At 36.9% G+C, this 25,440-nt stretch overlaps 2 protein-coding genes across 2 annotated transcripts; both read right to left on the minus strand.

Moving 5' to 3' along the window:
- Positions 1-4,477: 4,477 nt before the first annotated feature.
- LOC113143372 (CD48 antigen-like) lies at positions 4,478-8,196 on the minus strand. The gene is made up of 6 exons (XM_026328960.1): positions 7,980-8,196; positions 7,656-7,710; positions 6,963-7,283; positions 5,481-5,747; positions 5,218-5,349; positions 4,478-4,945 (listed from the first exon to the last, which is right to left on the minus strand). Exons 2-6 carry the CDS (start codon positions 7,705-7,707, stop codon positions 4,857-4,859), a joined length of 861 nt encoding a protein of 286 aa, XP_026184745.1. The 5' UTR covers positions 7,708-7,710; positions 7,980-8,196; the 3' UTR covers positions 4,478-4,856.
- Positions 8,197-15,514: 7,318 nt separating this feature from the next.
- Positions 15,515-20,413, minus strand: LOC113143637 (uncharacterized). Its single transcript, XM_026329429.1, has 6 exons — positions 20,093-20,413; positions 18,269-18,323; positions 17,583-17,903; positions 16,451-16,717; positions 16,181-16,312; positions 15,515-15,907 (listed from the first exon to the last, which is right to left on the minus strand). Exons 2-6 carry the CDS (start codon positions 18,318-18,320, stop codon positions 15,864-15,866), a joined length of 816 nt encoding a protein of 271 aa, XP_026185214.1. The 5' UTR covers positions 18,321-18,323; positions 20,093-20,413; the 3' UTR covers positions 15,515-15,863.
- Positions 20,414-25,440: the final 5,027 nt, after the last annotated feature.

Raw genomic sequence — 25,440 nt, forward strand, 5'->3', positions numbered from 1 at the left:
GTTACAGGGTATTTAAACAATATCACTCAAGGTCATGCTGTCATATCTTCAGCTTTGTGATATCGTCTGCACCAGGCCGCTAGTTGAGTGGCTACGTTTCCATCACATCTGTGCTGATTTTTAGTGCAACAGCGAGTACTGTGTGATATAACCTCTGTGCATGGCTGTAGGCTTTGGACTTACAGTCTCAAGTGCAGTGGGTGTACCAGTTTTTGGATGCTTGCTGTCTATGCTTGTCTGTCAATAACAATGACAGGTTTTCCGTTATGTCTAAAAGATCTGCCCAACATCAGTGTTGTCCACCGAATTGTCAACATGCTGTCATCAGCATCCACCAGCGAGTGGGCAAGATTTTAAACTTTACATTTCAAGCTACAGTCATACTTATGAAGGTGAATAGTTAATATTATGATATTATCTAGTGTGATGTTGGGGAAATTTCTGTTTATAAAATAGTGACACAGATGCTAGCTGTATGTATTTTATACTAACATGATTTTGTATTCTGACCTTGTTTAAAAACAAACAAAATACTTCAAAATTACCTAATGCTGTACAAGTATTACAAAGACATCACATTTTACATAAGTGATCATGTTTAAGAAGCAAATGAAGGAATGATTGAAAGACTTTCTCTGTATTTATTATATTTGGCAGGTGAAAAAGCAACAGCTGTCCTACTGCTCCAAAATATTGTCCAACTCCAGCACAAAAATTGCATTCAATAGAACCTAAAATCAAACAATAATTAAATCCTTAGTGTACAGTACAAATAAATGTCATAGAACAGTGTTTTATTTCTCTAGGGGAATGAAAGGGGTACTATACACTACTATTTTTTTATTTTTGTAATTTTGTTTTGTACTACAAAAGTCATATTTTTATTTTGTTTAAATATAAGATCAGTTCACTGCCATTCTTTGTAGACCTGATTTTTTTTTTTTTTTTTTTTTTTTGCAATATTGTCCCTGTGCTTTTACCTGTAGCAATTTTTTACCTTTTGCCAGAGCTGCTGTTGCCAGAGTGGTGATGATGTAGATAAAAGTCATTGTCATTTTTCATTTATATTTTGGGAATTGAGAAGTGGTCTATAGATTCTGTCCTCAGCAGGTGCCACTGACCAAAAATTCAAGCAAGTGGATTTGAGTTAAAAAAAAACAACAACAAAAAAACCTGAAATAAAAATAGAGAATCAAAGCTGCAGCTGTGGAAGCAGCAGGCAGTCAGACAAAAGTAAAGGAGTCATTTACCAAATCAAGGCCAACTCACGAGACTGCTGCAGTTGGGCCACATGTTCTCAAAGGAAGGGGCATTTAGGCAGAGGGAGAAGCCCTCCTTCTTTCTAGTGCAGTCATCTCATAAAAATACAGAGGGTAGAGAGATGGGGAGGCAGGTAGAGAAAGCAGGGAAAGTCATAAGTGTTATTCCATATGACCTAAGCATGAAGACTGCTTCAGATGTTATCGCTTTGTATGAGAGTCGGCATCAGTATATTGTAAACATAAATGTGTCAATGAAAAGCGCAAAAAGATTGAAGGCACAAGCTGAACAGGTAAAGCAGCTCCAGAGAAAGATGTGGCCTGAGCTACAGTGGTAGGTGAGGATTAATTGATGACGTGAGACTGAGTTGTTGCAGGAAACCACACACCGTTAAAAGCCCTAACCCTTCACATTCTATTAAACCTTACTCATCCTCTGCGTCTCTCTTTTTCAGTCACACAAGAGTGCAAAACATCTCTCCTTGATGCTCAGTAAAAATGGGATTTTCTGACAGCACAAATACGGTGAGTTATTTGCACTTGTGACAACTAAATGACTGTCAGTGTTGTCTTAGACGATAAAAGGACTTGGTCAAGAAGCTCAGAAAACCTGTCCAATTAGAAGACATAGTTACCATACTTACCATTAGAAGACAAGCATGCATGGATAATAATTACATATATGTACATTTTATGGCTTTGGTCCTAATATTACGCACAACAGTCCAGCACAATGGCCATACCACACTATACCTACACCTATGTATCAGCTTATATTTCAAGTCTTGTGTTTTAGACTTAACTGTAAAGCCTTTGTTCATTTCTTGTGTTGAACATTCGATTTCCAAATACGGTAGAAAGCTTTATACTGTGCATCCTGGTCATAGTTTAACCTTATTGCACCCTGGAGTATCTCGAAAGAACCGTTCGCCAAAGAAACAGTGATGCTGAGCAGCAGTTAGTCCCAGCAGCTGGTTCAGGAGTAGTTTAACCAGCTTTTCCAGCATTCAGCACCAGAGCTGACAGCATAAGAGCAGCAAACAGAAATAAGTCACAGCAATTTCTTTACATCTCCCCTCTGTTTTTCAGTTGCAGTTAGTTTTATGATTAGGTTATTCAGGACAAAGGTCAGTTTGTAAAAGTTGATTCTACAGTGTTATCTGACACTGCCCTTTTTACAATAATATAAATTAAAAGAAATTGCTAACAAAATGAGAATCCTTCTTGAACATGTCAACTGATGAATCAAATCATCATTGTAGGGTGGCAGCCTTACCAATGAGGCACTATTTGTTTGAGGCCCTGAAAAGAGAGTTAAGAGTTGTTTTAGAGTCAGCATCTTATATATGGTGAATGTGGTAAAAATGTGCTCTGTATCAGGGAGGAAATCTTTATCTGGTTAACTGTGATAAGCTTTGGCTCCATCCTGTGGTCAGTGGTGATCATTACATTATTCAAGCTAAAAATTTCTGCCCTCTGCTACTGATTGTTTTTGCAATTACTACCAGAGTCCAGATACTCCACGTCAGCTATGACTTTTCTTAACCCTCTGAGATCTGAGGGGGTTTTGGGGCCTGGACAAATTTTGACATGTCCTGACATTTGTACTTTTTTCAGTGTCTTCTAAACATATTAATGTCTAAAGTCTAATAACACTGTAATCAGCACAAAATTGGCTACAATAATATGTGAACAGCAAGTTTATACATTATTGTGTTTTTGAGAAAAAAGTGTTTATGCATGGTTAGTGAAAAACTAAAATTTTTTACTCACTGAAATAAGACCATAAAACACAAACAGAACATTGGTTCACAAGACTTTGGAGACCTGCATGTTCTAGGCTAAAGTGTTTACTTCACAGTGTTGAGAAAGTCATCTTGTTCACACATTCACAGTAAACAATACACTGATTTAAATTTTCTAAGACACTTTTTGTCCAGAAAGGCCATATGCAAGAAGGTGTGTCTGAGGATCAATAGTCATGTGATTTACTTGAGACGACAAAAGACGCACTCAAGGACCAGACAAAGACGCGCATAATGAGCCTTTCAGTCAATGTAGCTGAGAAGGGATTAGTGCAGCACAATCCAAAACAATGAGGAGCCAAACGATCCTCATTTGAGTTAAAATCAGTGTTTTTACTCTGAGGACAAACTAAACTATTTGTCTCTGTGTGGAATGTAAGGAGCGCCGCTTCACGTCCGTGACGCGCCATCATCCAAACGCGCAGAAAAAAATTCTATGAAGTTTGATATTTTGTGCCATTTCTCACGGGCGTGCACATATTTACCTGGTTCACCTGAGATTATTTACATGTGAACAGTGGACAGTGTACAAGGCGGGACCGCATTACCTGTAATGAGGTGAGACAGGAAAAAACGTACTTCTCCTTACATCATACGGATTAAATAAAAAGTGATGATTTGTTTTCAACTTGAATGGTTTCATTTAAAAGAAAACATTGCAAGCTTTCTAGCCATATAATTCTTATTTTTATGAGCAAAGTATTCGCTGAGATTCTGGTTGTTTTATTTACGCGTCTGTGAAGAGAAATGGCAGAGACAGAAAAGACGAACAGTGCACCCTGTTGGCTTTCTTTATTTAAAAAAAGCACAATGTTTTGTTGTTATTATGATGGTATACCACTAAAACTAGACCCTTTATAGATTTGAATGATATACTTCTTTTATCTGTACGATCAGAATTGACAGAGTAATTTAAGTTTGTTTCGGCCTTATCAGGAAAAGATGCGTCAAAACGCGCGTCGACCCCAGAGGGTTAATTACAAACCAATGTAAGTGTATCCATTCTCTGTTATTTGGTGACTTTGAGCTTTATTTATATCTGGTCATTGTTTAATGCTAAATAGAGATCAAAAATACAACACAGTGTACAGAAGAGACACTTATAAACACAGCTTTTTCTTGGTTGTGTTGTTTGTTTATTTAAACATCTTCCAAAATGCCACCTACACACAAAGGCACAAATCATTGAAAGTAAAAGCACTGATAAGCGAGCCATTACTTTTCGAACCTTGATGCATAAATACTTAAACATATTCTGTAATTTTAAACTATAGTTTAAGAATCAAATCATTATGTTCACAGATTAACATTTTTCCTGATGATTATATGCCAGGACTCTTTAATGTGTTATATGTAAAAACAAGAACAGAAAAATATAATGCAGTCTTTTGCACACCACTGTTCCTGCACATACTACAGGACAGTGACACCCATTGACCAAGGAAATTTATGTTAAGCATGCCACTATTGCTAGCAAAGTGACCTGGGTACAAGATTTGCAGCAAAGGTTGTTTTTGTATTTTGTTTTGTTTTTTTCCTGTAAAAATTTCTGCACTTAGTTATTAATGTAAAATATTTGATATTTGTTTGACCTCTGTGCTAATACATGAGGTTTTGGTGCTTAGTGAAAATTTGTTGAAGGGCTTAAGATTTGTATAGTCAACACAACCAAGACTAAAAACACTACAACACCAATATTAGCTTTATGCTTCTGTCAGAATGTCAGACCTTTTTGTTGGTAAGGTAAGGGTTTAGGCTAAGGTTAGGTAATGCGAAATGTTTAGGGCGAAAGTTAAGTTGCATTTTGATGGGTGTTGGGTCTTGTTTTACTTCTGTAGGCTACTCTAACATCAGAGTAGATAATTTCATCTTCAGTGTTACCTGAAAGAAGTAAAAATAGGCATCAGGCATATTCCAACACCTAATTAATATTGTATGGTAAAGACTTGTCAAATCAGTCAGTACTTTCTTCTGTCCTACTACAGAATTGTAACATAACTAACATAATCATAAAAGAAACAACTTCAAACACTTAACTAATGCGAAGTTTTACTAACTAATTTGGCAAAAATTTGCATCAATATCAATATGGTCCTCGGTGATACAGAGGGTAAGCTAAAGACAAGAGAATTGGAAAAATGTCTTCCTCTTACCTTCATTTACAGTCTGGGGTCTTCTTTTCATATTTAAATGTTTGATACCAAAATACAGTGCCAAGAGGAGAAGCAGAATGGAAACACTTGCTATCACAGCTGCAATCACAAGTGAGGGGAGAGAAATGGAACCTAGAGAACACACATGAACCCAAATTAGTGTGTGTGTGTGTGTGTGTGTGTGTGTGTGTGTATAAAGGTTATAGACATGTTATTTACGGAAGTTTATTTAAAAAAATAAAATAAAAAATTTAATACTTTACCTGTACAGCTTGTAAGGATGAGAACTGTTTTTTTACTGCTGACATTGTTTTGAACATGACACGTTAAGTTTCCTATGAGCTGTCCATATAACCTGATGGTAACACTGTGATGATGATGTTCAGTTGTATTCCCAGGTGTACTCTGTATCAATAGGTTATTGTCCAGAGTCAAATTGAGATGTACTTTATCTCCTTTGGAGGAGCAGCTCACTTTCTTCTGTTCTGTTGACAAACACTCCTGAGACACAACTGGTTCTGACACTGGAGCTGAAAGACAAATACCTAGTCACATATACATGCAGTACCATCAACTGTGTGTTCTGTAAACTGCCATCTCTATGTATCTGTGTCACTATGTACTTGTATTCTAGAAATACATTTTGAGGCCTACATTTGTTTGAGACCCAGCTGATGGTCGGTCATTGGCCAATATCAGACCACCCTTGAATACTCGCTAATCTTTGTGCTGTCTCCTGCAGTGTCTCACAGCACATATTTTCAATTAGAAGCAGAAACTGGCTTGTGTTTCTTTTTTGAGTGACATATACAGACCTACATCAGTTGGTATGGAGAGTTATTCATGCATGTGCAGAATGTACATGGTGGTTGGCCTTTGGCTGTAGTTTGTGGTTTGAGTGCCACCTGTTGGCCCAGACGAAGGTGACATTAGATGGTGCGACAGTCGGCCTTTGTTGCTGCTAGTTTTTTCATGTCAGCTTAGTGTGTATCTGTGCTTAAGTTTTAGTAAAATAATTTTTAACAAACTCTCATGGTAAAATTTTGCAAATACCTGTAAATTCTGTGTATGTTTCAGAACTGTGTACCATGGAAAAAAGAGTAGACAAATCAACACTTGCACCTAATATTTATACAAGTCTTAAAAATATTTAAAATATTGATATGAAAACTAGTGTATCTCCAGATATTACACAAAATGTGTATATAACCAATGCATAAAAGATTTGTAATAAAATCCACAATGTTTGGAGTATTGATATAATAGTGCAGTTCTTTTTATAGTTACTTTGGAAAATATTTGAAAAATAAGATTTATATTCATAATGCTGATGCTTTGAAAACTTTAGGTAATGCAGTTACTGCTCCATTTAAAATGTACAGTTGTAGTTGTAGTATTAGATTAAAATTTTACATATGTACATGTTACATACACAATATTTATATCTTCATTATTACTGAACATGAGCTGATCCTAAGAATCAACACTAAGTGAATGCCAAACTGGGCATATTTTCAACATTTAAAATAAAAGAAAAGCTGCCGAAATGTCAGTCCATCTTTGCTTTTACTATATTCAATAAAAATAGTCTGTAGTAAAATGGATTTGTAATAAATGCAAAATAGTAAATAATAACTTGGGCCTACAAGTGACAGTTTTTGTACCTATGCAGCAGAGTTTTTACATCTGATTTGTAAATGAATGTTATAGTTTATTTATGAAAATACTTAACCTTTTGGTCTTACCTTGTATTTCTATATGGATTTTGACTGTGCGCTGTAGTTTACCACCAGGAACGTCATGTATGTCCAGCTGGTAATCTCCGGAGTCTCCCTTTGTTGCATTGTTAAGCCTAAGTGTTCCATTTGAGTAGAATATAGGGCGATTCTTGAAATTATCCTTTATATCTGTTGTTTTATTAGTTGTCCTTAAAATAATATCGGTATTCTTTTTCAGACTTGTCTTTGTATTTCTTTGAGTGGGCAGGTGGAAAATCAGTGGCTTCCCAAGTTCTCCCAAACACTTGTGATCTGCAGTTGTTTCAGATATATTGCAGTCCAAAGTCCCTGATAGAAATATCAGAAATATAAATAAATACCCATTAAGACACTTTTCTCATTACTAGGGTAGACCATATAGTTTCAGTAGAACTACTACATAATTTCATTCATCTCAGTTGAAGGGAAAATCTTAACTATTGTATAGAGATGATTATTTAATGAGTAAATTATTTATTTTCAGCAGCAACCATTTACTGAATATTCAAGTCCATAGGTTTACTCGGAATTTGGTTTTAACTTATTTCTTTTATTACTGATAGTTTTGTGATAATTTAATGCCAATAATATTTATTGGCATTATCATTCATGTTACAGTGGCAATATTGAGCTGCACACAATTGCTGTTAACTACACGGTTTGTAAGTGTTAGGATTGTACCTTTTACCAGAGATGTTGCCAGAGTTGCAATAATCATGTAGAAGAAAATCATTTTCTGTCAAAGAGAGCAGATTGTTAGAGCCTTGTTTTATCAGATTTGTTCCGGTTTACATGACAAAAATCAACAAATGAGAAGTTGTTCAGTACATTTATTATTATATCTATTATATATTTATTATTATCATGTTCATTATAAATAAGTTCATTTAGAAAAATCTATATATTTTTCTTTAAATAAATTTTCAATTATTTACTAGTGAAAAACTTTTTTCTGAACACTTTTAATATCAGCATTCGGAAAGTTCAATTTAAAATTTCACTTACCGCTTCTAAAACAGGCTGTTGACTGGTCTGAAATTTTCCACTGACTGCAGGGTGGTGTATTTCTGGTCTTTTGTGTTGCTCTGTGTTAACAAATTGAGGAAGTGTTTTTTGCCCTCACATTTCTGAATTGTAATACATTTCACAACGCACAAAGCTAACACTTTTAAACTTTATATTATACAGTTGTGATTTACATGAAATTTCTAGCATATGAGCTTTTCTTAATATTTTCAGAAATCATAAAGTTTTCTGTGTAGTTGTGCTTTTAATGTATGGAGTCAGCAGTGACTGGGCACCTGGGCTGCAGTTTCCTTTTCTAAAATATCTCTGCAATATATGTAAGTCCACTATTCAAGATGCATCAAGATGTCAGTTTTTTGCTCAAAGTCATTTACCAGACCGTGGACACTGTGAATTCAAGCTGCCAGCTGTGGTTGTTGGTTGTAGACTTAATGCATAAGGAAGCAGAGTGTAGGGAGAGGATGAACATGGACATCAGTCAGTAAAGTCGTTTAGTGTTTTTAACCAATGTGCAGCATTGATATTTCATGAAACAAGTCATCATTGACTGCCCACCAGAGAAAGGTAACTATACATTCATCCAATTATCTTTTTATAGCACAGAAGAGATGATAGCTTTGAGTGATTTGCCATATACTTTGGCATTAGGCTTTACTTGTATTTCTGAATTCAAATGTAGTGCACATGTGCTGTAGTTGCGGTGTTATGCTACAGTTTGGCAGCTCAGTGACACTGGGTTCCTGCAGGTTACGTAGCACCATGTTATCACCATATTTAGCTTGATGGTTTCCTCTATGAAGCCTGTAATACCTTTGCCATCTCTCAAAGAACAGCCACTATACTTTGACAGCAGATCACTGGTAAAGACATGGAGAAATTAGGGTGAAGGCAAGAAAGAATGTTTGTATACAGCATTGGATTGTAAAGTCAGTTATCTTCAATTGTTGTTATCTTTCATTATTTGATTAACTGTTGTGGCAAAATAATTATTATTCTAGAGGCTAGTAATAAAAAGAGTAAAAGTCCAAATTGTGTTTTAAGCTTTATTTTCTTGCAAGAAAAGGAGCATCACAAAGTACAGAGACACTTCACTGTATCTCCAGCTGCTCAGCTTCTGCTGGGCTGAGGGTTTCATGCAAACAATTGCTCTTGCTTCCCTTTTCTACTACAAAGATTATTCCCTAATGCAGTTACATCCCAAAAACATCCCAACTGTCTTATTTAACAGTTAGTCCTCCATCCTGGGCATACTGGGCGTGCCTTCTTGCACAAAAGGTTTGCTGTGTCCATCCCATAAGGATCAGGCAGCACATTAGAAGGTGCCACTAAGTGTCTGGTTTTCTGAACTTCTTTAAATCTTGTACCCATATGCTCATATCTATTTTTAACAATGTACTATACATTGCCATAGCCTGCAATGCTAAAAGTTGGCCCAAACTATTTAACCTCATGTGTGAGTTTTTTTTTTGTTTTTTGTTTTTTTTGTTTGTAACCACAGCTTCACAGTTTTTAAAAAAAAATGTTCCTGTTCTCATCTCTGCCTTAGCTGCTTCAACAGACCACTGTCAAAATAATAAGAAGAAAGGATAGAAGCTCATGGATGTACAGAAGTGGCCATGTTGTGGCAAACTGAAAAGAACAAATCAGCAGACTAAATTATATTATAGTTATTTCATCTATGACTTGATGCACCGTTTTCAAAGAGAGAAAGAGATCCAGTCACCAATAGTAATGCCATATGGCCTGATTGATACTCACGTATTCTCATGACGAATTTATAGGAGGTATAAACATTAAAGGATAAACTTGCATTTGAGTTTATATATAAACCTGCAAAATTCGAGTTATGCTGCCAGCTTGTAGGCTGAGGGAAAATGTAGGTACAGTATCTCACAGAAGTGAGTACACCCCTCACATTTTTGTAAATAGTTTATCATATCTTTTCATGTGACAACACTGAAGAAATGACGTTTTGCTACAATGTAAAGTAGTGATTGTACAGCTTGTATAACAGTGTAAATTTGCTGTCCCCTCAAATTAACTCAACACACAGCCATTAATGTCTAAACCGCTGGCAACAAAAGTGAGTACACCCCTAAGTGAAAATGTCCAAATTGGGCCCAAAGTGTCAATATTTTGTGACCACCATTATTTTCCAGCACTTCTATAACCCTCTTGGGCATGGAGTTCACCAGAGCTTCACAGTTTGCCACTGGAATCCTCTTCCACTCCTCTATGATGACATCACAGAGCTGGTGGATGTTAGAGACCTTGCACTCCTCCACCTTCCGTTTGAGGATGCCCCACAGATGCTCAATAGGGTTTAGGTCTGGAGACATGCTTGTCCAGTCCATCACCTTTACCCTCAGCGTCTTTAGCTAGGCAGTGGTCATCTTGGAGGTGTGTTTGGGGTCATTATCGTGCTGGAATACTGCCCTGTGGACCAGTCTCCGCAGGGAGGGGAACATTCTCTGCTTCAGTATTGTCACAGTACATGTTGGCATTCATGGTTCCCTCAATGAGCTGTAGCTCCCCAGTGCCGGCAGCACTCATGCAGCCCCAGACCATGACACTCCCACGATCATGCTTTACTGTTGGCAAGACACACTTTTCTTTGTACTCCTCACGTGGTTGCCCGCAGACACACTTGACACCATCTGAACCAAATACGTTTATCTTGGTCTCATCAGACCACAGGACATGGTTCCAGTAATCCATGTCCTTAGTCTGCTTGTCTTCAGCAAACTGTTTGCGGGCTTTCTTGTGCATCATCTTTAAAAGGCTTCCTTCTGGGACGACAGCCATGCAGACCAATTTGATGCAGTGTGCTGCGTATGGTCTGAGCACTGACAGGCTGACCCCCCACCCCTTGAGCCTCTGCAGCAATGCTGGCAGCACTCATACGTCTATTTCCCAAAGACAACCTCTGGATATGACGCTGAGCACGTGCACTCAACTTCTTTGGTCGACCATGGCGAGGCCTGTTCTGAGTGGAACCTGTCCTGTTAAACCGCTGTATGGTCTTAGCCACCGTGCTGCAGCTCAGTTTCTGGGTCTTGGCAATCTTCTTATAGCCTAGGCCATCTTTATGTAGAGCAACAATTCTTTTTTTCAGATTCTCTGAGAGTTCTTTGCCATGAGGTGCCATGTTGAACTTCCAGTGACCAGTATGAGAGACTGAGAGCAATAACACCAAATTTAACACACCTACTCCCCATTCACACCTGAAACCTTGTAACACTAACAAGTCACATGACACCGGGGAGGGAAAATGGCTAATTGGACCCAATTTGGACATTTTCACTTAGGGGTGTACTCACTTTTGTTGCCAGCGGTTTAGACATTAATGGGTTAAAATGAGTTATTTTGAGGGGACAGCGAATTTATACTGTTATACAAGCTGTACACTCACTACTTTACATTGTAGCAAAGTATCATTTCTTCAGTGTTGTCACATGAAAAGATATGATAAACTATTTACAAAAATGTGAGGGGTGTACTCACTTCTGTGAGATACTGTATATATGAAGGTAATGATACCCTGACATTAAAGGATAAACTTGCATTTGAGTGTATATATAAAGCTACATAATATGCTGCCAGCTTTTAGGCTGAGGGATATTGAGTAGGTGTGTTCTTCTATATATGAAGGCAATGATACCATGATGTGACATTTTTGAAGACTTGTGGAAAAGATGCTTCATCTTGTATCTAAAGTTAGCAGCCACACTGAAACTAAATTAAATTTGTAACAGCTTGAGCTTTGTCTCGTTAGACGTTAGGACTTTTTGCATCCCCTTGTGGTCAGAACTGATCATTACATTGCTTGCAGCTTGTTTCAGTTTCTGACAGTGTTCATCCTCCAAATATCATCCATGACATTTATTTTTTGGTAAAATGTTACTGACTGCTAGTTACAGGGTATTTAAACAATATCACTCAAGGTCATGCTGTCATATCTTCAGCTTTGTGATATCGTCTGCACCAGGCCGCTAGTTGAGTGGCTTTGATTTTTCGTACAACAGCAATTACTGTGTGTTATAACCTCTGTGCATGGCTGTAGGCTTTGGACTTACAGTCTCAAGTGCAGTGGGCGTACCAGTTTTTGGATGCTTGCTGTCTATGCTTGTCTGTCAATAACAATGACAGGTTTTCTGTCATGTCTAAAAGATCTGGCCAACATCAGTGTTGTCCACCGAATTGTCAACATGCTGTCATCAGCATCCACCAGCGAGTGGGCAAGATTTTAAACTTTACATTTCAAGCTACAGTCATACTTATGAAGGTGAATAGTTAATATTATGATATTATCTAGTGTGATGTTGGTGAAATTTCTGTTTATAAAATAGTGACACAGATGCTAGCTGTATATATTTTATACTAACATGATTTTGTATTCTGACCTTGTTTAAAAACAAACAAACAAAATACTTCAAAATTACCTAATGCTCTACAAGTATTACAAAGACATCACATTTTACATAAGTGATCATGTTTAAGAAGCAAATGAAGGAATGATTGAAAGACTTTAAATTTATTTTAAGAAGATTCTGCAACACTGCGTAGTCCTCATTCAGGTCCAATTTCTGATTTTTATCTTTTTTTTTCTAATCAGATATTTTTCGTCCTTTGTCAGTTCAATCTCTGTATTTATTGTATTTGGCAGGTGAAAAAGCAACAGCTGTCCTACTGCTCCAAAATATTGTCCAACCCCAGCAGAAAAATTGCATTCAATAGAACCTAAAATCAAACAATAATTAAATGCTTAGTGTACAGTACAAATAAATGTCATAGAACAGTGTTTTATTTCTCTAGGGGAATGAAAGGGGTACTATACACTACTATTTTTTTATTTAGTAATTTTGTTTTGTACTACAAAAGTCATATTTTTATTTTGTATAAATATAAGATCAGTTCACTGCCATTCTTTGTAGACCTGATTTTTTTTTTTTTTTTTACTGCAATATTGTCCCTGTGCTTTTACCTGTAGCAATTTTTTACCTTTTGCCAGAGCTGCTGTTGCCAGAGTGGTGATGATGTAGATAAAAGTCATTGTCATTTTTCATTTATATTTTGGGAATTGAGAAGTGGTCTATAGATTCTGTCCTCAACAGGTGCCACTGACCAAAAATTCAAGCAAGTGGATTTGAGTTAAAAAAAAAAAAAACAACAAAAAAACCTGAAATAAAAATAGAGAATCAAAGCTGCAGCTGTGGAAGCAGCAGGTAGTCAGACAAAAGTAAAGGAGTCATTTTCCAAATCAAGGCCAACTCACCAGACTGCTGCAGTTGGGCCACATGTTCTCAAAGGAAGGGGCATTTAGGCAGAGGGAGAAGCCCTCCTTCTTTCTAGTGCAGTCATCTCATAAAAATACAGAGGGTAGAGAGATGGGGAGGCAGGTAGAGAAAGCAGGGAAAGTCATAAGTGTTATTCCATATGACCTAAGCATAAAGACTGCTTCAGATGTTATCGCTTTGTATGAGAGTCGGCATCAGTATGTTGTAACATGGTTCTTATGGAAAGATGACTGGTGAAGACTGTGGAAAGATAATGCCCCTTTGGAAATCTGCAACCATAGAGAAAACCTAAGAGAGATAGTGGAGTGTTAGGAAGTATAACTAGAAAATTGTTTTAACTGTGTTGTGTTTGAGAATTTGATTATGGTTAGAAGAATTTGAAAACATTAGTAATACACACATTTTAATTGAGAACAGTTATATATTAAATTCATAGAAAACTGATCTGATCATGTTCATTTTGTAAACTAATCTGCACTCTCAGCATATCCTGTACTGTAACGATGAGTAGAAAATGTAAAAATGACATTTGAAAGACTACAAACATAAATGTGTCAATGAAAAGCTCAAAAAGATTGAAGGCACAAGCTGAACAGGTAAAGCAGCTCCAGAGGAGAAAGATGTGGCCTGAGCTACAGTGGTAGGAGAGGATTAATTGATGACGTGAGACTGAGTTGTTGCAGGAAACCACACACCGTTAAAGCCCTAACCCTTCACATTCTATTAAACCTTACTCATCCTCTGCGTCTCTCTTTTTCAGTCACACAAGAGTGCAAAACATCTCTCCTTGATGCTCAGTAAAAATGGGATTTTCTGACAGCACAAATACGGTGAGTTATTTGCACTAGTGACAACTAAATGACTGTCAGTGTTGTCTTAGACGATAAAAGGACTTGGTCAAGAAGCTCAGAAAACCTGTCCAATTAGAAGACATACTTACCATACTTACCATTAGAAGACAAGCATGCATGGATAATAATTACATATATGTACATTTTATGGCTTTGGTCCTAATATTACGCACAACAGTCCAGCACAATGGCCATACCACACTATACCTACACCTATGTATCAGCTTATATTTCAAGTCTTGTGTTTTAGACTTAACTGTAAAGCCTTTGTTCATTTCCTGTGTTGAACATTCGATTTCCAAATACGGTAGAAAGCTTTATACTGTGCATCCTGGTCATAGTTTAACCTTATTGCACCCTGGAGTATCTCGAAAGAACCGTTCGCCAAAGAAACAGTGATGCTGAGCAGCAGTTAGTCCCAGCAGCTGGTTCAGGAGTAGTTTAACCAGCTTTTCCAGCATTCAGCACCAGAGCTGACAGCATAAGAGCAGCAAACAGAAATAAGTCTCACAGCAATTTCTTTACATCTCCCCTCTGTTTTTCAGTTGCAGTTAGTTTTATGATTAGGTTATTCAGGACAAAGGTCAGTTTGTAAAAGTTGATTCTACAGTGTTATCTGACACTGCCCTTTTTACAATAATATAAATTAAAAGAAATTACTAACAAAATGAGAATCCTTCTTGAACATGTCAACTGATGAATCAAATCATCATTGTAGGGTGGCAGCCTTACCAATGAGGCACTATTTGTTTGAGGCCCTGAAAAGAGAGTTAAGAGTTGTTTTAGAGTCAGCATCTTATATATATGGTGAATGTCGTAAAAATGTGCTCTGTATCAGGGAGGAAATCTTTATCTGGTTACCTGTGATAAGCTTTGGCTCCATCCTGTGGTCAGTGGTGATCATTACATTATTCAAGCTAGAAATTTCTGCCCTCTGCTACTGATTGTTTTTACAATTACTACCAGATTCCAGATACTCCACGTCAGCTATGACTTTTCTTAATTACAAACCAATGTAAGTGTATCCATTCTCTGTTATTTGGTGACTTTGAGCTTTATTTATATCTGGTCATTGTTTAATGCTAAATAGAGATCAAAAATACAACACAGTGTACAGAAGAGACACTTATAAGCACAGCTTTTTCTTGGTTGTATTGTTTATTTATTTAAACATCTTCCAAAATGCCACCTACACACAAAGGCACAAATCATTGAAAGTAAAAGCACTGATAAGCGAGCCATTACTTTTCGAACCTTGATGCATAAATACTTAAACATATTCTGTAATTTTAAACTATAGTTTAAGAATCAAATCATTGTGTTCAGATGCCAGGACTCTTTGTTTTATATGTAAAAACAAGAACAGAAAAATATAATGCAGTCTTTTGCACACCACTGTTTCTGCACATACTACAGGACAGTGACACCCATTGACCAAAGAAATTTATGTTAAGCATGCCACTATTGCTACTGTAGGAAAGGTTGTTTTTTTTTTTCTGTAAAATTTTGTGCATTTAGTTATTAATGTAAAATATTTGATATTTGTTTGACCTCTGTGCTAATACATGAGGTTATTAGCTTGATGCTTCTGTCAGAATTTCAGATGTTTTTGTTGTTAAGGTAAGGGTTTAGGCTAAGGTTAGGTAATGCATAATGTTTAGGGCGAAAGTTAAGTTGCATTTTGATGGGTGTTGGGTCTGGTTTTTTTTTTTTGTCTAGGCTACTCTAACAGAGTAGATAATTTCATCTTCAGTGTTGTCTGAAAGAAGTAAAAATAGGCATCAGGCATATTCCAACACACTATTAATATTGTATGGTAAAGACTTGTCAAATCAGTCAGTACTTTCTTCTGCCCTACTACAGAATTGTAACATAACTAACATAATCATAAAAGAAACAACTTCAAACCCTTAACTAATGCCAAGTTTTACTAACTAATTTGGCAAAAATTTGCATCAATATCAATATGGTCCTCAGTGATACAGAGGGTAAGCTAAAGACAAGAGAATTGGAAAAAATGTCTTCCTCTTACCTTCATTTACAGTCTGGGGTCTTCTTTTCATATTTAAATGTTTGATACCAAAATACAGAACCAAGAGGAGAAGCAGAATGGAAACACTTGCTTTCACAGCTACAGCCACAAGTGAGGGGAGAGAAGTGGAACCTAGAGAACACAAATGTGAACCCAAATTAGTCTGTGTGTGTGTGTGTGTGTGTGTGTGTGTGTGTGTGTGTGTGTGTGTGTGTGTTATAGACATGTTATTTACAGAAGTTTATTTTTACTTTTTTTTTAATACTTTACCTGTACAGCTTGTAAGAATGAGAACTGTTTTTTTACTGCTGACATTGTTTTGAACATGACACGTTAAGTTTCCAATGAGTTGTCCATATAACCTGATGGCAACACTGTGATGATGATGTTCAGTTGTATTCCCAGGTGTACTCTGTATCAATAGGTTATTGTCCAGAGTCAAAGTGAGATGTACTTTATCTCCTTTGGAGGAGCAGCTCACTTTCTTCTGTTCTGTTGACAAACACTCCTGAGACACAACTGGTTCTGACACTGGAGCTGAAAGACAAATACCTAGTCACATATACATGCAGTACCATCAACTGTGTGTTCTGTAAACTGCCATCTCTATGTATCTGTGTCACTATGTACTTGTATTCTAGAAATACATTTTGAGGCCTACATTTGTTTGAGACCCAGCTGATGGTCGGTCATTGGCCAATATCAGACCACCCTTGAATACTCGCTAATCTTTGTGCTGTCTCCTGCAGTGTCTCACAGCACATATTTTCAATTAGAAGCAGAAACTGGCTTGTGTTTCTTTTTTGAGTGACATATACAGACCTACATCAGCTGGTATGGAGAGTTATTCATGCATGTGCAGAATGTACATGGTGGTTGGTCATTGGCTGTAGTTTGTGGTTTGAGTGCCACTTGTTGGGTTACGGCTAACCCTCAGATGAAGGTGACATTAGATGGTGCGACAGTCGGCCTTTGTTGCTGCTACAGAACAATACTGCTACAACATACAAGAGAACATTGGTTCACAAGACTTTGGAGACCTGCATGTTATAGGCTAAAGTGTTTACTTCACAATGATGTGAATGTCATCTTTTTCACTCATTCACAGTAAACAATACTGTTTGTGGTTTATGGTCTTATTTCAGTGACTAAAAAATTTTTGTTTTTCACTAACCATGCATAAACACTGTTTTCTCAAAAGCACAATCATATATAAACTTACTGCTCACATATTATTGTAGCCCATTTTGTTCTGATTACAGTGTTATCAGACTTTAGCCATTAATGTTTTACAGAAACTGAAAAAAGCACAAATGTCAGGACATGTCAAAATTTGTCCAGGGCCCCAAAACCCCCTCACACCCTAGAGGGTTAAAGAAAATACTTAACCTTTTGGTCTTACCTTGTATTTCTATATGGATTTTGACTGTGCGCTGTAGTTCACGACCAGAAACATCATGTATGTCCAGCTGGTAATCTCCAGAGTCTCTCTTTGTTGCATTGTTAAGCCTAAGTGTTCCATTTGAGTAGAATTCAAACTGACCCTTGAATTTATCCTGTACTTCTGGCGTTTTTTTTGTTGTTGTTAAAATAACATTGGTATTCTTTTTCAGACTTGTCTTTGTATTTCTTTGAGTGGGCAGGTGGAAAATCAGTGGCTTCCCAAGTTCTCCCAAACACTTGTGATCTGCAGTTGTTTCAGATATATTGCAGTCCAAAGTCCCTGATAGAAATATCAGAAATATAAATAAATACTCATTAAGACATATTTCTAATTACTAGGGTAGACCATATAGTTTCAGTAGAACTGCTACATAATTTCATTCATCTCAGTTGAAGGGAAAATCTTAACTATTGTATAGAGATGATTATTTAATTAGTAAATTATTTATTTTCAGCACCAACCATTTACTGAATATTCAAGTCCATAGGTTTACTCGGAATTTGGTTTTAACTTATTTCTTTTATTACTGATAATTTTGTGATAATGTCAATTATTTATTGGCATTATCATTCATGTTACAGTGGCAATATTGAGCTACACACATTTGCTGTTAACTACACAGTTTGTAAGTGTTAGGATTGTACCTTTTGCCAGAGATGTTGCCAGAGTTGCAATGATCATGTAGAAGAAAATCATTTTCTGTCAAAGAGAGCAGATTGTTAGAGCCTTGTTTTATCAGATTTCTTCCAGATACATGACAAAAAACAACAAATGAGAAGTTGTTCAGTACATTTATTATTTTATCTATTATATATATTTGTAATTATTTCCATGTTAATTTGAAAACAAGATAATAAGACGATGTACAAGAGGCATCATTGTGGAAAAAAATATTTATTTACATTTGAACAAAAGGTGGCATGTCCAAAATTATTCATACCCTTTGCAAACTGTCACAGTCTATGGGAAAATCCAAAGTTCTATACATTCCAAATAGTCCAAGCTGTTCTAAAGCATCCTAGTTATCCTGATTCATTGGGAACAGCTGTTTTAATCAACTCAACAGGTGAAAAACAGAAGCTCTCTGCTGTTGGTTTGTGGACAGTCATGGCTAAGCCAAAGGAGCTCACTGAGGACCTGCGGCTGCGCATTGTGGCTGCTCACATGTCAGGAAAGGGCTATAAGACCATATCTAAATGTTTTGAAGTTCCAGTGGCTACAGTGCAAAGTATTATTAAAAATTACAAGACGTACCACACTGTGAAAAATCTCAGAGGATGTGGTCGGAAGCCAAAAGTGACACCTGTGCTGGCCAGGAGGATAGTGAGAGAGGTAAAAAAGAATCCGAGGATCACCACTAAGGCCATCCTGATGAATCTAGACTCTGCTGGTGGCGACATCTCAAGGCAGACAGTCCAACGGACACTGCACACCGCTGGGTTCCACGGACGCAGACCAAGGAGGCCACCACTTCTCCAGATGAGGCACACAAAAGCCTGCTTGGCCTTTGCAAATGCTCATCTGGACAAAGAAGACTTCTGGTCTTCTGTTATATGGTCAGATGAAACAAAATTTGAATTGTTTGGCCACAATGATATAACCTTCATTTGGCGTAAGAAAGGAGAAGCCTTCAACCCTAAGAACACCATCCCCACTGTCAAACATGGTGGTGGGAACCTAATGTTTTGGGGGTGTTTTTCAGCCGGTGGACCAGGGAACCTAATCACAGTAAACAGCACCATGAAAAAAAATGTGATGTTGCCTGATGTTGTTGTTGAGAATTTTGATGTATTGCTTATACATCAAAATTCTCAACAACAACATCAGGCAGTCTGCAGAGAAACGTGGCCTTGGGCACCAGTGGACATTTCAGCATGACACAAAACACACAGCAAAAGTGGTGAAGAAATGGTTAGCAGACAAAAACATTAACATTTTGCAGCCAGAGTCCTGACTTAAATCCAATTGAGAGTCTGGGGAGGGAGCTAAAGATCAGGGTGATGGCAAGGAGACCCTCCAACCTGAAAGAGTTGGAGCTCATCGCTAAATGAATGGGCAAAAATACCAGTGGAGACATACAAAAAGCTGGTCAGCAATTATAGGAAGTGTTTGATTGCTGTAATAGCCAATAAAGGCTTTTCTATTGATTATTGAGAAGGGTATGAATAATTTTGAACATGCCACTTCTTGTTCAAATGTAAATAAAAGATGAGTAGTATTTTTTTCCAGTGATGCCTCTTGTACATCGTCTTATCTTCTGGGAGAAGCCTGTGCCATTGCTAATCAGGAAAAAAACTTGCTGGTTGAATAAAAGTAAGTTTAAGTCTGAATTTGCCAGGGTTATGAATAATTTTGGACTTGACTGTATATATCTTTCTTAAATTCTCAATGATTTACTAGTGAAAAACTTTTTTTCTGAACATTTTTAATATCAGCATTCGGAAAGTTCAATTTAAAATTTCACTTACCGCTTCTAAAACAGGCTGTTGACTGGTCTGAAATTTTCCACTGACTGCAGGGTGGTGTATTTCTGGTCTTTTGTGTTGCTCTGTATTAACAAATTGAGGAAGTGTTTTTTGCCCTCACATTTCTGAATTGTAATACATTTCACAACGCACAAAGCTAACACTTTTAAACTTTATATTATACAGTTGTGATTTACATGAAATTTGTAGCATATGAGCTTTTCTTAATATTTTCAGAAATGAAAAAGTTTTCTGTGTAGTTGTGCTTTTAATGTATGGAGTCAGCAGTGACTGGGCACCTGGGCAGCAGTTTCCTTTTTTAAAATATCTCTGCAATATATGTAAGTCCACTATTCAAGATGCATCAAGATGTCAGTTTTTTGCTCAAAGTCATTTACCAGACCGTGGACACTGTGAATTCAAGCTGCCAGCTGTGGTTGTTGGTCGTAGAGTTAATTCATAAGGAAGCAGAGTGTAGGGAGAGGATGAACATGGGCATCAGTCAGTAAAGTCGTTTAGTGTTTTTAACCAATGTGCAGCATTGATATTTCATGAAACAAGTCATCATTGACTGTCCACCAGAGAAATGTGACTATACATTCATCCAATTATCTTTTTATAGCACAGAAGAGATGATAGCTTTGAGTGATTTGCCATATACTTTGGCATTAGGCTTTACTTGTATTTTTGAATTCAAATGTAGTGCACATGTACTGTAGTTGTGGTGTTATGCTACAGTTTGACAGCTCAGTGACACTGGGTTCCTGCAGGTTACGTAGCACCATGTTATCACCATATTTAGCTTGATGGTTTCCTCTATGAAGCCTGTAATACCTTTGCCATCTCTCAAAGAACAGCCACTATACTTTGACAGCAGATCACTGGTAAAGACATTAGGGTGAAGGCAAGAAAGAATGTTTGTATACAGCATTGGATTGTAAAGTCAGTTATCTTCAATTGTTGTTATCTTTCATTATTTGATTAACTGTTGTGGCAAAATAATTATTATTCTAGAGGCTAGTAATAAAAAGAGTAAAAGTCCAAATTGTCTTTTAAGCTTTATTTTCTTGCAAGAAAAGAAGCAGCACAAAGTACAGAGACACTTCACTGAATCTCCAGCTGCTCAGATTCTGCTGGTCTGAGGGTTTCATGCACACAATTGCTCTTGCTTCCCTTTTCTACTACAAAGATTATTCCCTAATGCAGTCACATCCCAAAAACATCCCAACTGTCTTATTTAACAGTTAAGTCTCCATCCTGGGCATACTGGGCGTGCCTTCTTGCACAAAAGGTTTGCTGTGTCCATCTCATAAGGATCAGGCAGCACATTAGAAGGTGCCACTAAGTGTCTGGTTTTCTGAACTTCTTTAAATCTTGTACCCATATGCTCATATCTATTTTTAACAATTTACTGTACATTGCCATAGCCTGCAATGCTAAAAGTTAGTGGAACCTATTTAACCTCGGGGGTTGTTTTTTTTTTTTTTTTTTTTTTTGGTTTGAAACCACAGCTTCACACCTGTTATTTTATTTTCTTTTTTTCTTTTTTCCTGTTTATCTCTGCCTTAGCTGCTTCGACAGACCACTGTCAAAATAAGAAGAAAGGATAGAAGCTCACGGATGTACAGAAGTGGCCATGTTGTGGCAAACTGAAAAGATCAAATCAGCAGACTAAATTATATTTTAGTTATTTCATCTATGACTTGATGCACCGTTTTCAAAGAGATAAAGAGATCCAGTCACCAATAGTAATGCCATATGGCCTGATTGATACTCGCGTATTCTCATGATGTATTTATAGTAGGTATAAACATTAAAGGATAAACTTGCATTTGAGTTTATATATAAAGCTACAAAAGTCGAGTTATGCTGCCAGCTTGTAGGCTGAGGGAAAATGAGTGGGTGTGTTCTTCTATATATGAATGTAATGATACCATGATGTGACATTTTCAAAGACTTGTTGTGGAAAAGATGCTTCATCTTGTATCTAAAGTTAGCAGCCACACTGAAACTAAATTAAATTTGTAACAGCTTGAGCTTTGTCTCGTTACACGTTAGGACTTTTTGCATCCCCTTGTGGTCAGAATTGATCGTTACATTGCTTGCAGCTTGTTTCAGTTTCTGACAGTGTTCATCCTCCAGATATCATCCATGACATTTATTTTTTGGTAAAATGTTACTGACTGCTAGTTACAGGGTATTTAAACAATATCACTCAAGGTCATGCTGTCATATCTTCAGCTTTGTGATATCGTCTGCACCAGGCCGCTAGTTGAGTGGCTACGTTTCCATCACATCTGTGCTGATTTTTAGTACAACAGCGAGTACTGTGTGATATAACCTCTGTGCATGGCTGTAGTCTTTGGACTTACAGTCTCAAGTGCAGTGGGCGTACCAGTTTTTGGATGCTTGCTGTCTATGCTTGTCTATCAATAACAATGGCAGGTTTTCCGTCATGTCTAAAAGATCTGCCCAACATCAGTGTTGTCCACCGAATTGTCAACATGCTGTCATCAGCATCCACCAGCGAGTGGGCAAGATTTTAAACTTTACATTTCAAGCTACAGTCATACTTATGAAGGTGAATAGTTAATATTATGATATTATCTAGTGTGATGTTGGGGAAAGTTTTGTTTATAAAATAGACACAGATGCTAGCTGTATGTATTTTATACTAACATGATTTTGTATTCTGACCTCTGTTATATTTACCTACGCAGACATATGTCTTCTTTTTTTTTTAATCAGATATTTTTCATCCTTTGTCAGTTCAATCTCTGCATTTACTGTATTTGGCAGGTGAAAAGCAACAGCTGTCCTACTGCTCCAAAATATTGTCCAACTCCAGTACAGTACAAATAAATGTCATAGAACAGTGTTTTATTTCTGTAGGGGAATGAAAGGGGTACTATACACTATTTTTTTATTTAGTAATTTTGTTTTGTACTACAAAAGTCATATTTTTACTGTGAATATATATTCACAGTATAAGATCATTTCACTGCCATTCTTTGTAGACCTGATTTTTTTTTTTTTTTTTTTTAATTTTTTTACTGCAGTATTGTCTCTGTGCTTTTAACTGTAGCAATTTTTTACCTTTTGCCAGAGCTGCTGTTGCCAGAGTGGTGATGATGTAGATAAGTCATTGTCTTTTTTCATTTATATTTTTGGGAATTGAGAGGTGGTCTATAGATTCTGTCCTCGACCAGTGCCAGTGACCAAAAATTCAAACAAGTGGATTTGAGTTAAAAAAAAAAACAACAAAAAAACCTGAAATAAAAAAGCTGGAAAAAAACTGTCTGCTGTCTGCCAGGCCTGTACAGTAAAATCCTGAGCCTAAATGGAGAATAAAAGCTGCAGCTGTGGAAGCAGCAGGCAGTCAGACAAAGTAAAGGAGTCATTTTCCAAATCAAGGCCAACTCACCAGACTGCTGCAGTTGTATGGCAGTTTCTCTTGGCTAAGAACTGGCTTACTTGTGTATCTATTGTTATTTGGTGACTTAAGAGTGTATTTGAGGTCTCTTTATATCTGGTCTAAATAGAAATGAGAACTACAACACACTGTACAGTACAGATACTTATAAACAGCTTTTTCTTGGTTGTATTGTTTTATTTAATGTTTTATATGTAAAAACAAGAACAGAAAAATATAATGCAGTCTTTTGCACACCACTGTTTCTGCACATACTACAGGAAAGTGACAGTCACCTATTGACCAACTCAAATTTATGTTAAGTATGCCATTTTTGCTACTGTAGGAAAGGTTTTTTTTTTTCAGTAAAATTTTCTGCATTTAGTTATTAATGTCAAATATTTGATATTTGTTTGACCTCTGTGCTAATACATGAAGTTTTTGGTGTTTAGTGAAACTTTTTTTATGGCTTAAGGTTTGTATAATCAATACAGTGATGACTAAAAAAAACTACAACACCGATATTAGCTTTATGCTTCTGTCAGAATTTCAGATGTTTTTGTTGGTAAGGTAAGGGTTTAGGCTAAGGTTTATTTGCATAATGTTTAGGGCGAAGGTTAAGTTGCATTTTGAATGATGTTAGGTGTCGTTTTACCTGTGTAAGTTACTCTAACATGTAGGTAGGAAGGTGGGAAGTCTATATCTGGTTACCTGTGATAAGCTTTGGCTCCATCCTGTGGTCAGTGATGATCATTACATTATTCAAGCTAAAATTTTGTGCCCTCTGCTCTGATTGTTTTTACAATTACTACCAGAGTCCAGATACTCCACGTCAGCTATGACTTTTCTTAACTACAAACCAATGTAAGTGTATCCATTCTCTCTTGATGCAATACTTAAACATATTCTGTAATTTTAAATTATAGTTCAACTCAAAGTATATATAGTTCAGAATCAAATCATTATGTTCATAGATTAACATTTTTCCTAATGAACAGATGCCAGGACTCTTTGTGTTATATCTGGGTATCCGCGTGGTCTTAAAAAGTATTAAAAGTTGATAAATCAATTTTGGGAAAATTAAGGGCCTTAAAAAGTATTAAAAGTTCTTAATCGCAATTTTATGAGGTATTAAATTTTATTGGTATCAAAATGTTGTCCACAGAGAATGCAAAATATAAGTTAATGTGGTAATTTTTCTCTCCACAATATAAAACAATATTCACGGCACTCGGACTGACTGCTCGACTTGGGCTGTGTACACGTGACCTTACGTACTATTTTGCTACAAATGCACGTTACGTGACGTCCTCCTACCCGCGAAACACGCTCAGTATAAGAAGAAGAAAAAGAAGACATGCGAGATGGGGAAATGTAAGTTTGCAGACTCCTGGTTGGAAACGGAAGAATTTAAACAATGGTTGAAGCCTGTTCCTCAGAACAACCGGGAGGGTTACTGTACCTACTGTAAGAAAAAGATTAGCGTCGCCTCGATGGGCGTCAGCGCTATCAAGTCACACATGAACAGCGGTAGACACAAGGCTGCTGTTGGACGAAGGGAGCAGCAGCAGTTGTCTATTGCAGGTTTCTGTGCTTCGCCCGCGATACCTATCACTACAGCGGAGCTAGCCAAAACAACCAACATCACGACAGTGGCCTCTGCTCTGTCATCTGCCGACATCAGGGCGGCACTGAGTGGCACACCAAAGTTGTGCGCGGAGGTTCTGTTAGTGCCAAAGAAACTACGCTTTCAAATCGTTTCAAATTAAATAATTGTAATGAATATTAATGAACAAAATAATAGTAATGAAATTAACACATTATTAATTACTTATTTAATTGCTCCAATTGTAGGTGATGTCATTGTCCAGCAGTTTGAGAGCTTTCTCACTGTTGAGGCTAGAGATGAGCGCTTCCTCTCCTTTCAGCCACTGCAGCA

This window comes from Mastacembelus armatus, chromosome 14 (assembly GCF_900324485.2).
Source record: "Mastacembelus armatus chromosome 14, fMasArm1.2, whole genome shotgun sequence".
NCBI lineage: Eukaryota > Metazoa > Chordata > Actinopteri > Synbranchiformes > Mastacembelidae > Mastacembelus > Mastacembelus armatus.